The 15,204-nt window shown below is 36.5% G+C and overlaps 1 protein-coding gene and 1 long non-coding RNA gene across 3 annotated transcripts; both read right to left on the bottom strand.

The window, feature by feature from the left end:
* Nucleotides 1-70: 70 nt before the first annotated feature.
* On the bottom strand, nucleotides 71-2,554 carry LOC131643233 (sec-independent protein translocase protein TATC, chloroplastic). Its single transcript, XM_058913386.1, has 4 exons — nucleotides 2,190-2,554; nucleotides 944-1,251; nucleotides 551-841; nucleotides 71-471 (listed from the first exon to the last, which is right to left on the bottom strand). The coding sequence occupies exons 1-4, from the start codon at nucleotides 2,431-2,433 to the stop codon at nucleotides 262-264; spliced, it is 1,053 nt and encodes a 350-aa protein (XP_058769369.1). The 5' UTR covers nucleotides 2,434-2,554; the 3' UTR covers nucleotides 71-261.
* A 6,251-nt stretch (nucleotides 2,555-8,805) lies between these two features.
* On the bottom strand, nucleotides 8,806-12,257 carry LOC131610324 (uncharacterized). 2 transcript variants are annotated; one of them, XR_009286458.1, is made up of 4 exons: nucleotides 11,823-12,257; nucleotides 10,498-10,579; nucleotides 10,218-10,389; nucleotides 8,806-10,080 (listed from the first exon to the last, which is right to left on the bottom strand). It is a non-coding gene; the product is annotated as an uncharacterized LOC131610324 (long non-coding RNA). The 2 variants fall into 2 exon arrangements; XR_009286457.1 differs by having other exon boundaries at nucleotides 8,806-10,389; nucleotides 11,823-12,245.
* Between the last annotated feature and the right edge of the window lie 2,947 nt (nucleotides 12,258-15,204).

Below are 15,204 nucleotides of genomic sequence, written 5' to 3'. Positions count from 1 at the left end.
TCATAGTTGTAAGAAATTTTTATTTTAGTACTGCCATACAAAACTTAGAATAGAAGCCAAATCATAAATCTATCTGCAACCATGCCAAAGCCTCATGGAATTTACGAATAACTAGTTACAGAAGTATATGTTTTAATCAATTGCTAGAATACAGGAAGTGTAATTCTCTGGTAGGAGTAAAAATATACACTAGACTCCTGTGTGAATGTACATTAACATCTGCTTAAACTGCTTTTCTTTTGGAAATATGTGGTGGCACAGTTATCGTCCAGCGAGTTTGACCATCCATGCACCACCCAGGTAGAGGCCTAATAACGGCGCCGCAAGAAGAACTTGGGTGAGAGGATCTGTGGATGGCGTAACTATAGCAGCTGCCACAACTGCGCCGACTACAACATACCTCCAAACCGATAGCATCTTGTCTCCAGATACCAATCCAAGTTGTCCCAATAGAAGTTGTATAATAGGCACCTACAATATAATTCGATTCCATTATTGCCAAACATTTGAAGCAAAAGCATTGCAGATAAGCATTGCAAGAAGAAATTACCTGGAAAGACAACCCTGTACTGAACATAAGAACCAGAACAAACTCAAAGTATTGATCGATGGACCACAGTGATTCAACAGCACCTTCAGCGTAATTGACAAAGAAATTTAATGCCGCAGGTACTAGAACTAAGTAGGAGAAGGTTATTCCGGCATAGAAAAGAACTGATGAGCCTAAAACAATCGGTCCTAGAAACTTTCTTTCTTCTTTCGTTAGTCCCGGAATTATAAAGGCTATGATTTCGTAGAGAATGATGGGACTTCCCAAGAGGAGGCCACAATATCCCGACACCTGCACGACAAAATCACAACAATAGAATATCGCATTCACAACTCACTAGATTGGGAAGAAAGACGAAACCACCTGAGAGATATATGCAAGAAAAAATGTTACCTTTAAAGTGGTGAAGAAAAATTCACCGGGAGCTAGCTGAAGAAATCGGACACCCTCTGATTTAACAGGAGCTTCGAGAATCTTTACCAAATCTTTTGAAAACGCAAAGCATCCCAAAATGCTTCCTCCGACTCCAAGAACTGAAATAAAGATTCTCTCTCGTAGCTCTTCAAGGTGATCGAATATGCTCATCTCTTTATCATCGGGTAGAAGCTCTTTACTAGGATAAAGAAAATCATAGATAGCACTTCTTTCCCCATCATCCTTAAAATTTTCCAATGCATCTTCACTTATACCATCAAGCGTATCTTTATTTGTTAATACAGCAATAAAAAAGTTAATTTAGTAAGTTTCTATTACAAATTTTTTTGCAGGAATAATCATTGTCTGTTTGGATTGACTTTATTTGAATTCATCTTCTAGCATAAGCAGCTATAGCTTACGAAAACAACTAATAACATGTTCATAAGTTGTTTTGGCTTATGGGTCCGTTAAGATTGACTTATTTAAACTTATCTACTGACAAATGAGTATTTTAAAGAGTTTACAAAAATAACTTATAATATACGTCCATAATCTATTTTCAGCCTATTTCTACAAGGTTTACAAGATAGCTTATGAAGACGGCTTATAACTTATATGAAAATAGTTTGACATTATTTGATCTTTTGTTATAGAAATAGCTTATACATAAGAGTGTGTTTGGTTCTGAGTGAAGAAAATTGATTTTGAGTGAATTGATAATGTAAAATTGATTCGAGCTACAAGTTGAAGGTTAAAGTGATTTATGTTTAGATAAATTTCTGCAAAAATGAGTTGAACGGGAAACATCAGTGTGAAAATCACGTTTAAATTCAAACGCTACAAATCCTATCTTCAAGTAGAATCAATTCTGGAAAGTATAATCAATTATACTAGAGAGCAACCAAACATGTCAAAATTAATTCTACACAAACATAATCAATTATGGGTGCTCCAAACGTGAAAGCAAGCATACGCAACATTTATATCATAAGCACTTATGCTATAAACATTTGACTAAACAGTTTATCCAAACAGGTCCTATTTCCATAAGTTCTCTGAAAACAACTTACAGCTTACATGCAAACAGTTTGATCAATTATAGATTATAAATAAGCACTTATTTGATATAAAAACTCAATTAAGCAAATTATCCAAACAGGACCTATGAAGGAAAAAAATAAAACTTGCTGAATTGAGTAAAGTGGGTTTTGCTGAAACTAACCTGGTCTTTCTTCAATGGCGGAGCCAAGTCTATTCGAACTAGAACTCAACTGTTGTTGTTGCTTCTCTCTGATTTCGTCATCAACGGCGAAGCAAACGAGTTTATCAAAACTCTTATTCTTCCTTCGAGAGAGAGGGTAGCTGAACCCGGAAGAATTGTTGACCCGAATAGGGTTTAAATGGGTTCGGAGCAACCCGAATTGAGGAAGAATGTTCGTAGGAACAGTGGTGGTTCCCAAACCCATGCCTCGGCCACGTACGGTGTTTGTGTTTATGTTTTTTGTTTTACCGTGGTTGGTTCTCGTTAGATACGATTTGGTTTGCGTGTTGTGCTGTGTCTTAGCCCAGATATTTTGCACTCACAATTCTTACTTGCGTATACTAGTATTCAATAATTTAACTATTCATTTATAGAGATTTAAAAAATAAAAGTTTTTTAATTGTATGGAGTATTATTTTTTAAAAATGTATTATTATTAGTCTTTAAAAAAAATATTATTATAGTAGCCTCTTACTCATTTTTGTCTTTTAAATGTTTTTCAAAACTTTGTTGGTGCAAATATTCTATTATTTTATATTATATGCAATTATTTGGTATAATATTCTATTTGTGAAAAATACAATGAGATGGCAAATCTTCTTACGTATGAGAAAGCAAGAGAGTTTAGTTTGTGTGTTTAATCTATAAAATTAGTTAATGATCCTCTCAACCTTAAAAGTTGGTATATTTGTATACATGAATTATGAGTCGGATCATGGGAAAAGAACAACTTTTCCTCAACTCCCTAATGAGTACATGAAAATAGGGAGACACGTTCTTCCTCCTAGATTGGAAGAGCGGCTTTCTCCTTTGCAGCTTTGACATAATCGGTCCTTTTAGGGATACCTCATATGCCACATATTGATAGGTTGGCTAGCAATGAATATGGATTCGTATCGGGCGACCCAAGCTCATTCCATCTCCATGTTTCGCCTAATGACCCTTTAATAACACCTTTCAACTAATCAAATCATTGGTTGTTTCCCTCTAGGACCCAATAAAAGTTATCCTAGTCAATAGTCCCTTAAGCAGGAGGCATGGGAAGGTCGAAGTGATTAAGTTGAGTGAATTAAGATCTTTCTGAAACCTAGGGAGGTGAGTCCTTCGAGCAAGGCTTGGATGGCGAGTCCCTCAAATAAGGCTCGAATATTGAGTCCCTCGAGTGAGGCTTGGAGGGAGATTCCCTTCAACGAGGCTTGAAGGAGAATCCTTCAAGAGAGACTTGAAGGGCAAATTCCTCAAGTGAGGCTTGGAGGGAGAATCTCTCAATGGAGACTTGGAGGGCGAGTCCCTCAACCGAGGCTTGAAATTTATTGGGATTTTCCTATATCCCTCTTCTAGTCAACATGAAACCTAAGATTTTGATTGTCTAAACCTCAAAGGAAGATTGGCGGGGTTCAAGCTATGTTATATCTTATAGTCATCTTCAAAATATCTTTTAGATCACCATAGTGGTTTCCTTCCCCATGGGTCTTTACAACCATGTCAGCAACATAAACCTCTAGAGTGTGCCCTATTTGATTAAAGAATACAACTCCACCAGCCTTTAATAAGTGGAACATGTATTCTTTAAATGAAAGGCATGACATTGTAATAATAAATGCAGTTATTAGACATGAATGGAGTCTTAGGAGCATCTAGAGGTCCATTTTTTATCTGGTTGTAACCGAAATAGGCGTCTATGAAACTCAGAGCCTCCTACCTTAATGATATGTAAATCAACATGTTAATGTTTAGCAAGGAGTAAGGGTCTTTGGGGTACTTCAGGTTCAAATGATGAAACCATCTTCTTCCAGTTTTCCAACTTCTTTATCGATGGTTGCTCGGTTATCTTCGCCTACTTTGTGTTTTCTCTATACTATCAACTTCACTATAGAGTTGGTGGCAAGGCAGTGACAGACAACCATATTATTAATTCATGGCATATCAGAAGGAGTCCAGACAAATAAATCAATGTTTTTCTTGAGCAAAGCACCAAACTCCTCCTCCTCAAATTTTGTCATAGAGGTACCTAAATTGGTAGTGTGGAATTCCTAGGGCCCAGTCTGGACCTCCTTCGGGTTTTATGTAGGAACAAGCCTATCTCTTTCAAATTTTAACATGGGATCTAAATCCATAAAGTTCATACCATAAATGTTTGGTTGTAGTATGGTGACTATTGTCATCGTCGCTTTTTTGATCCTCAAACTATCTTGGTAACATATGTGGACATTTTCTTGATCACCTTGGGTCACATCAATAGGTCCATTTGACAACAAATATTTCATGCTCAAATAAAGTGTTGATGGAATGGCTCCTAAAAGAGGTTCCTTGATCAACTTTTTTAACAAATAGGTCCATGTTAAATGCTACTCCCTGCGTCCCAAAATAAGTGTCATACTTGACACGTTCACACAGATTAAGAAAATATAATAACTGCATTTATCATTAATGCAAAGTGAGAAAATAATAAATTAAAATATTAATTAGAGAGTATAATTTGAAGATATAAATTTTAATTGCATTAGAAATCTAAAGTGGCAAGTATTTTAGGACAAATAATTTTTTAACTGTGACACTTATTTTGGGATGGAGTGAGTATATTACGTTGAACCTTTATGACCATATAGTCATTTTCATGAGGAGGACCATGACAACACCTTTTTTGAAGAAGTTTATGTTAGGGTATGGATCATCCTTCAGGTCTCACTTAGGCTTGGTGGATGATTCTTCTACTCTCATGACTTGGCAGACATATCTTTTAAGGGAGGATCTAGATTTCTCGCCCCTTCATGAACCCTCCAGTTTATTGTATTGAGAGTATGGAGAACTGGCATATGGACCTGAAGCTTATGGATTGCTTTCACCCTTGAGTTTAGGACTTGCCTCCAACTTGCTAAGAGCTATCCCTAGCATATTTTATCAAATAGAATTCTTGAATAAGTCGCTCAATCCCCCTCTTAAGCTTGTAGCATAAGTGTGGTGACCTTTCATCTTGTGGTATTTGTACCACCCATTGGGCTCGGGCCCTATGGTCTCTAACTTTGGAGTTGGAGGAGGCGTGATGTCCTTAGTATGGAAAACTTCGTGCCATATCTACTCTCGATGAATGTTGAAAGGACTGAAGTTATTAGTGGGATTCACACTATGTTTGAAATTCGCCATATCCCTCACAGGTGAGGTGCAATGGCTTATGCGTTGATGCTACGATGAATCAAATTTGTAGCAGACACACTCTTTGATATCCCTAAACTTTTTCTATGCATTTATCTCTTCCCCTTTGATATAACATTCAACCCGCACCATCAGTTCAACTATGGAAAGTGAATGGTTTTTTCCTTAAACCATTTTGGACTGCTCCCACTGAACCGGGTGAGGTACTCCGCCAGTGTTTCGGAATGCCCTTAGCGAACATTGAATATGTTGGTTGTCGAATCTTTTTGGTGTTTACTTGCTAAAAACTGATTGAACAGTTTCCTCAAGAGGTCTTAATATATATACTTACTAAAAATAGAGGGAGGTTCATGAACCACCCAAGAATCGCCTCCTTGAAAGTCCTGGACAAAATTTTGCACTTCAAGGAGTCAAAGGCACCTATTATATCCATTTGGGTATTGATAAAGGCAATATGTTCTTGGGGGTCAATTTTCCCATCAAACTTCATCAGTGATGGTGGTTTGAATTTTTTGGTACTGGAGCGCCCCAAATCCCACCAGAGAGGGGTTAGGGGTCTAAGACCTTGTCATCTACCAGGTTGTCTTTGTTATACTGATCCTAAAAGGTCAAGATTTTATCTTACAAAGTTTGGCTGGAATGACACAAATCTTCTATATCTGTTTGCATCTTTGCTTAGGCCTCGTTATCATCATTGCCATTATTGCTAGCTATTGTGGTGCCTCATCGTGTTACTATATTTAGGAAGTTTATTGGGGAGAGTGAAAATTAGATATGTGTGTGGTCTAGGTTAGTTTTACTGAAGCCCTACAGTGGACACCAATTATATTTGTGAAAAATAATGACAAATCCTACATATGAGAAATCAAGAAAATTCATATATGCTTAATATGTGAAATTAGTAAATAACCCCCAACCCTATAGGTTGGAATATTTGTAGACACAAACTATAGATCGAATAATGGGAAAAATATACTTTTCTCAACTCCCGAACGAGTACGTAGAAATAGGGTGACACACATTCTTCCTCCTAGATTGAAGGAAAGGTTTCTTCCTTTGCACCTTTGATGAGACCATTCCTTTTAGGAACACATAATCTACAACGTACTTGAGAGCTTTACTAGCAATGGGTATTGATTCTGGTCGAGGGATCCAAGCACGTGCTCCCTATTTCCTCTAATGGCCCTTTCATAACACCTTTAAGTTGATCAAATCATGGTTGTTTCCCTTTAGGACCCAATAAAATTATCTCATTCCAAATATATTTGAATGATTAGACAATGGTAAAGATTGAGACATGTATTATGTATTATTTAAAATACTTATGAGTTTAATTTTAATTACGTTTTGATGATTGTAATGCTTGAGTTAGATTAAGAAATATAGTTTTTGTTGATTTCAAGCCTCCAATTATTTTACAAATGAAATTCTAAGATTTAGTTATCTAACTATACAAGATTATTACGGTATTTATAAACATCTAAAATTCTTGTAATTTGAATGTTGATTTCTTCGATTCACACAATTCTTAAAAATCATAAAATATAGCATCAATAATTTGATAATAAAAAACATGAGTTAAATTTTATGATTGTGCATTTATAAAAATAAAGTTTTTCTTTTTCCACCCCTTATCTAGTTAGTGAAAATAACTTCCATGAGTCTTTGATAGGTGGCGTTAGGGTTCATGAGACCGAACGACATGGCATCATAATAATATGTGCCATGATTCGATATAAAGGATGTTTTGGGAGGGTCTGAGGGTCCATCCAAATATGGTTATACCCAGGATATGCATCCATGAAGTTGAACATGCAGTATCCTGAGGATCCGCCGATAAAGCAATCGATGTTTGGTAATGGATATGGATCAGTAGGAGAAGCGATGTTCAGATCGGTGAAATCCACACACATGTGCCATTTTTATTAGATTTATATACTAGAACCACATTGGCTAGCCATGTGGGGTATTTAATTTATGTGATGAACCTGACGTAGGATAGTTTCCCCTTCTCTTCATCAACGGTGATCATTTTCTCCTTGCTAACTTTCCTCATCCTCTGTGCTATTAATTTGGTAGAAGGGTGGATGGCAAGGTGATGGCTCACCACTTGGGTGTCTATCCCAATCATACCAGAGGGAGCTCAAGGAAACAAGTCAACATTTTTAATGAGTTAGTTTACTAGCTCATACTTTTCCTCCTCAGAAAGTTAAATGCATATCTTTGTAACTTGATGGATGATTCGAATCCTACATCTTTGCCAGTTGAACTAAATTTGACAATGGAAAAATATGGAGAGGAGGACAAAGTCGATGTAACTTTGTTCAAACCAATTGTTGGATCTCTGAGATATGTGTGCAATAGTCGACCTGATATAGGTTTCTCAGTTGGATTGGTGAGCAGATAGATAAGTGAACCAAGGGTGTCACATATGAAGGCCATAAGAAGAATCCTGAGATACTTTAAAGGATCAATAAATTGTGGAATCCTATTTCCACAAGACTCTGAAATAAAAAAAGCTATGTTTACTTGCTATTCAGATGTTGATTGGTGTGGAGACAAGAAAGATCGAAGAAGCACAACTAGTTATTTCTTTCAAGTATTTGGTGCCCCAGTCTCATGGTGCTCGAGAAAGAAACTCGTAATGGCATTGTCATCACGTGAGGCTGAATATATAGCAGGATCTTATGCTACGTGTCAAGCAATTTTGATCAGATTTATGCTGGAAGAGATGGAGGTCGGAGTGAAGAAACCTCTGGTGTTGTAGATCGACAACAAGTAAGCCATAATTTTCGCAAAGAATTCAGTTCTCCGTGAAAGGAGTAAGCACATTAAGGCTAGGTTTCATTTCCTGGGAGAGAAGGTAAATCGAGGTGAACTTGAAGTGAGGCATTGCTCAAGTGAAACACAGTTGGTCGATATTTTCATCAAAGGAATGAAGATCGGCAGATTCTTGAATTTGAGAAAGAAATTAGGAATAATTTAGATCGACTATGATTAGTTTGTGTTTGACAACTTGGATTATATGTGGGTATGTTGAGAGTATAATTCAAGTTTAGTGACCCAAGCCCAATTTAATTAGGGTTTGTTATATTAGTTACTTAGTGTACAAGCCATATAATTGTATATGTTGTTTTATCATGTTACTCAAAATCGAACCGGGCGGCCGGTTGGGTCGGGATCCTTACATGTGTATGATCTATTTCATAGTAAAAATTGGACTTTACTTAAACCAGATATGGAATTGAAAAATCAGAGATAAACTAGTAAAACTGCCAAAAATCGACAATTTTCTAAATTTACATGTTGGACCAATATTTCATAATTACTTCATTTTTAAATTATTAAAATTTATAAAAATAATTTTATCGTGTCTACACCACTTATTGCACAAGTAATGAATCACACTAGGGAAATGCTTTATTATATAGTGCTTGGAGGAAATTATTTGAAACCTCTCATTGTCATACCTCAAATTTGTCCTACCCTTTTACTTTTATTTGGCTTGTATTTTCTCATTCATTTGCATCACGCATTAGGTCATCGACATATCGTTCACCTTGGGGCATTGGATCATTGGTCATGGATTAGGGTTTATTTCCTTATACTTGGGTTTATCAAATGAGTTAGGGTTTGGCCCTACAACTATCATGGCTTTTTTCCTCTTCAACACTTGAGCTTGTCTACGTTATGGGGAACCACTTTCCTTGTTACTTGTGACATAAGTTATCCTATGGACTTCTTTAAAAAAAGCTTGAGTTTGAAGATGAAGTTTCTTTTATGGATCATGGTTGGAGAGGCATCTTCTTGTTCTTGCACTCATCATTTGAATTAGGGTTGTGCTTGTCATTGACTCAAAGAAGTTCTCCAATTAATTGTGTTTAAAGAGCAAGATGTTATAGTACTTGAATTACAAGTCATTAACGTTGGATTTCATTCAAGAGAGGTGCTTTGAAGGTGGAAACCTAAGGTGTATTGATAAAGAACTTTGACTTTGGTCAAAGTCAACCTTGAGAAGTTAACTTTTTGACCGAAGTCATCTTTGAGTTTCTCATTGGTTCACATTTCACCTCACTCTATAAATTCGAGTTGCAAATAGAAAAATCATTGGAATTTCAAATTCAAGTATCATTTGAAGGAGAATAATGCATTTCAAGATTATTTGAAAAAAAAGAAGATTCATTTAACTTAAGTTGCAAGGCTTACATGTCATGTACGAGAAAATAAGAAAGGGACATTGCAAGGTTACATCGCAATTACAAGGAAAAAAATGGAAGTTTGACTTTTTGGTCAACAAGTTAACCATGGAAGGTTGACCGTGTTGACCATTTCTAGGTTATTTCCTAAATCTAATTCCTTAATCAATCCTCTCTGCATCCTTCATACTCCAAGCTATTCTCAATATCCATACATCAAGTCAGACATGTAAACCAACACAAAAAATAGTTCACATCAATTCATAACCATGCATCTATTTTTTTTACATGAATAACACAAATAGTAACCACACGTATGCACTCATGAAAGCCTAACCATTTGCACCAAGATTCGACCAATTTGCTCACAGTTCTACTAACACAAATCTAACTACTAACTGAAGTCCCTAGTTGTTTTAGCCCATTGACAAAACCGATTTATTAACCTTCTTTCAAACTTCTAAGAGTTGCACATTCAATTTCTGACTCTACATAATTTAAACCTGCATAAGCCATATCACCAAATAAACACATCACACTTCATTCCAAGCATAGCAGGATCAACAAGACATTCTTGTCATGTTCAGAAACTATTCTAAATATATTCAGCACATCATACATTTTAAAATCAGGTACATACCACATAAACAAATTCATCAGACCTGTATTAGCTCAGAAGGAAAATTTTGAATCAGGGGAAAACTGTACTATTGAATGAGAGAGTCATAACAGAAAATCCAGCCACGCACAGGGGATCATGTTCATACCAAACAACTGTGCGCCAGTTCAGTCTGAGGCGTTTCGTTCATTAACTGCAGCATCCGAAACAATGCGATATTTAAAAGTTCACATCATACCAACACGCTATAAAGAAGGAAAAATCGTAAATATTGAGTAAATTCTGCAGCAAAAATGATTACCATACGATCAAAAGAGCCACCCGCGACTTTGAGCTATACCGAACCGAGCATGCTTTTCGGCTCTGCACATCAGAATCAGTCCCTGCAGCAAATTCAGAAAATACAGTCACACCAGTTCAGGTCATAACCATCATTCAAGCAATGCACTCAAAAAACAACACCGCAACCATTCAAAAGCAACATTGCAGTTCAAGGCATTCAAACAAAATACAATTCATGTGCAAACCACATTCAAGTCACCAAAGATGTTCAAACATAATGCTAATCGTGAATCGAGACGTTGCATACAAAACCAAAGGAAACTTCATGACAGTTCAAGAGCACCATGACATGCATAAACCAAATCTTAACCATATCATCCATACACTTGTATACACCAGTAGAAGATGCATAGTGTCGGTTCTATATGTACGAAATTCATCGTGACAAGACCACACACATACACTTCCAGCAAATATCATACATCGACACTCAACCACAGTCCATTCATAATGAGAAAGAAAGAGGGTCATTCATATACTCGTATCCGTGTTTCATGCATTGCATACACTTTGCTAACAGCTAACTTAATATTCATGTTTTAGTGAACTCAATCTAACCGCCACTGCCGGCTCATCAACAAACCAAACAGAAATAATAAACTCACGAATAACTATCAGTTTCTCTAACCATCTAACTAACCTTCTAACTGAAAATAACTGTCATATAACCACCAAAACAGAAATTAACTTCCTATAACTAACTCCTCTCTTATCAAATTCACTCGATCATCACCTTCAATCCTCACCATCGAGTCCTCAAACTAATTTTCAATCCAAAGACTCTCGTCTCCCAATCTCTAACCAACTCAACAACCTTCACCAACCTATATAAACATAGCTTCATCTTCATCAAAACACACGCCAATTCTCCACCATTTTTCTTCAACCACACTTCACTCTCCCTTCTTCCATTTTCTCCATGCCATTTCTCACTCCACTCCACCATTTATCTCCTCTCACGTCATTGTCTATACTTCACCCTCTCCAATTCTCTAAATCTTCATCTTCCTCACCCCACACAAGCTCTGAATCACCATTGTTGTTAGAGTTTCAACCTCTGAAACTCTAAACAACTGAGCTCATCCACATACGTCATTTTCACCTCCAACCTCATGTTAATCTCTCTGCAATTTGCATCTCACTTCGCTGAGTTTATTTCTCAGCTTCAATCCCTCACGTACACAACCAAGAACACGTAACTTAGTAGAAAAAGGCAAAAGAATGAAGAGGAGGAAGAAGGATTTGCAAAGAGAATTGAAGAACAAAGGAAGATCATAATCGTACCTTATTTTGTGCCCTCTGGTTTTCTTTAACGTCATCTTCATTTCGCGGTTCAGGTAAGTCTCTGAGCTCTTTTCGCATCTTCCTTTCACTAGTAGAATCTCCACGCCGTCTTGATTCTTTCCCCTCTGTTTAGGGCTTGATTCCAAGCGTATGCACTATTCAATTTAGGTTTGAAGGTATTTTGGTTTTAATCTGTTAGGATAGATTTTGTTCGTTACCTTTGGTTTCAGAGTGATTAGGGTTCGGAAATGAGAGAGGTGAGCGAAGGTCTTTGGTGTTGTGTACATTGCGGCGGCCAAAGAGGTTGATCGGAGGAAGGGAGAGCTCGTTCAGAATTTTGAACGTCAAAATTAAAATTACAAAGATAGATCAACATGAAATTAAAGTTACATATTATTAAACACGGGTAGTTGAGGATGAGTCAACATTTTGATTATGTAGACTCCCGGTCTTTGAAATTTCGCATCCAACTCGATCGGACCTTACTTGCAAAGCTGAGTAATTTAGCACTCAAATGTTTGATCCTTGTCACTATCTTATCAACTAGAATCATACAATGATACACAAATATATTCTTACTTGTTAGGGGCACTCCAAGGTATCTGAAGGGAAGTAGTCCTTTAGTGAAAGAAGTAAGGATTTAAATCTCTTGTTTTGTATGGTCATCAACATTTCCATAGCAATCCTTGTATCTAGCAGGATTCGCTGTCAATCTTGTTGATTTCGAGAACTCATCAAAGGCTTGCATGACTAGATTTATGTACCTAGTATCACCCCTTCCAAAGAGCAATAGGTCAAGTGCAAAGCTCAGGCTTATTATGCTCATCTTCTCACACTTGGAAGGGAAACTGAAATCAAGTATTCTCTTTAAATTTTGCAGTACCCTGTGGAGGTACTCCATGACAATTACAAAGGGTAAGGGGGTAGGGGGTCCCCTATCTCAAGCCCCTTTTGGCTCTCAAGATACTTGTATGTTCTCTATTTACCCTGGACATGTAAGAGAATGTAGTGACAGTCATCATTATCCACTTGATGAAATTCCTAGGGAAACTTAGCTCTTTCAGGATGGCCTCCAATTTATTATATTTAATAATGTCATAGGATTTTTGTAGGTACATTTGTAGCATACATCTTAGTACTCACCTTTTGTTGCATATCCCTTGATGAGTTCATAAGCTAGCAAGATATGGTCTTGAATATGTTGGCCAATAACAAATACTACTCAGCTTTGATGAATATTTTGTCAAGGACTTTCCCTAGTCTAGTGGTCATTACTTTGGAGACAATCTTGTAGGCGGTTATGCATCAGGAAATTGGCCTGTAATCTTTAATAGTTTGAGCTGTTGTAGTTTTTGGGATTAATGTCACCAGAGTGCTATTTATTGCACTGTAGATGTTCTCTCCATCAAATAATTCCATTATAGCACTAATAACATCCTTTTTAATAATATCCCATGTTGCTTTAAAGAACTTAGCTCCATAGCCATTAATCTTAGGGGATTTTAAGTCACTAATACCTTAATACCTTTGAGAGCTTTTAGTATTTCCTCTCCAGTGACAGTTGGTTGGCTTGCCTCATTGCAACAATTTTAATGCCTTTTAAGCTTCTGATAGCAATGCCCATTAGTTTACCATAGAACTTCAGATAATCTACCTCACTTTCAGCTTGATTGGTCAATAGAGTACCTTCACTAGTGTTTAAGGTATGCACCTGAGTTTGATTTTGCTTTACTTTCAAGGAAGCATGGAAGTATGCATTATTGCTATCTCCAAGCCTCAACCATTCAATTTTTGTTTTTTTGCTTCAACACTTGTTCCTCTATGTTATTCCATTTGAGAACTTATTTTGTTCAAGTTTTTGTTCTTTCAACCATTAAATGGAAGACTTAATTGATAATAATTCTGATGAACAACTCAAAATTAGAATATTACACTTACACACCTTACAATAGCTTTAAAAAATAGTGTAGAATATTAGAACACACACCAAGATTTGAGTCTCTCCCTCCCAAGTGTCTAACACTTAGAACTTCAGGATAATGAGAACATGGTCTAACACAGTCATGAAGGATGTTATTTAACATCCACGTTTTATGCAAGGAAAATATGTAGTCTATATGACTAAGATTTTTGTTAGTTCTAATAGCTTGTACGTAGCACTTTTGTTGATGATAGAGTACTCCATTCCACTAACAAATGACGATATCTTAAGTCAAGAAAGTCTATTCATGATTGGCATTCTTTCCTTGATCTGCATCTTTCCACCAAACAAAGTACTTGAAGAGACTTCAAATCCCATTCTTTTTAATACTTGTATAATATATGTCGTCAATACTATAGTCTGTCAGCTTATTCAAAAGGACCTGCTTTGGATGACCATGAAGAGGGAACAAGCACTGGAGAAACTTTATACCATTTTTAAATTAATTAATTTAGAGGGGGTTATAAACCTCTGCATTTGGTTTAAAAACTGCCGCAATCAACTTTGAAAAATGAAATACTAAATAAAATTCACAACAATTTGTAACTGTCACAAATTGTCATTTACGTCATTGCCCACCTGTCGCAATTTAGAATGACAGTTGGAGTGGCGGTTTTAGCAACCATCGGAGTACAGTCTTGCAACACATATTTTTTGTGACAGAACCATAACCGCTGTGAGTTGCCATTTGAGGCGGTTTAAACCGTCGTAGTTTTTCAAAAGTAACCATCCCAACTTGCTAATTATCCTGTTGTATGTGTTCATTCTATTTTGTAACATGTTTTGGTGTGCCTCCTTTAAATCTACTCTTTATTTATCTAGTTGAAGGTTTATCCCATTTAAGGGTTTGCTCATTCATTTGTGTATAGGTTGCAGTCTTTGCGGTTTCTTCAACAAGACATACATTGCATTGCCATTTAAAGGTTGATTCGAGTTGATTGGCATTGATTCATGGAAACCCTTCGAGTTGATTACATTCCCAATTTTTGACCACTGAGATCCCACCATAGCCTAAATACTAGAATCATCATTGTCATTATAATCATCATGCATTTATCATTTATTAACCCAAAAATACAAAAAAATTGTTGTTTGTTGCTTATGTCCCAAGACAGGAGACTAATCAAGGAGAAGTTGAACCAATTAGGGTTTTGAGGCTCACAAAGAAATCCAACATTCTTCTATGATTCAAAGGGTTCTCAAATCAATACCAAGGTCCAAAGATAGGTCAATGCAAGATCAACCACCTTCAACTTCATCAGAAGCTCAAATTAGGGTTTTTGACCTAATTTCACTAGAGGGCTGACTTTTAATCAGGAGATGGTTCCAAGACTCAAAATATGATTCAAGAGCATCCAAATCAACATTACAATCCATCCATATCATTAATTTAAAGAGGAG

Source organism: Vicia villosa, linkage group LG1, assembly GCF_029867415.1.
Source record: "Vicia villosa cultivar HV-30 ecotype Madison, WI linkage group LG1, Vvil1.0, whole genome shotgun sequence".
Taxonomy (NCBI): domain Eukaryota; kingdom Viridiplantae; phylum Streptophyta; class Magnoliopsida; order Fabales; family Fabaceae; genus Vicia; species Vicia villosa.
Note: the sequence above shows the minus strand (reverse complement) of the source record. Positions and strands in the feature narration are given on the sequence as shown.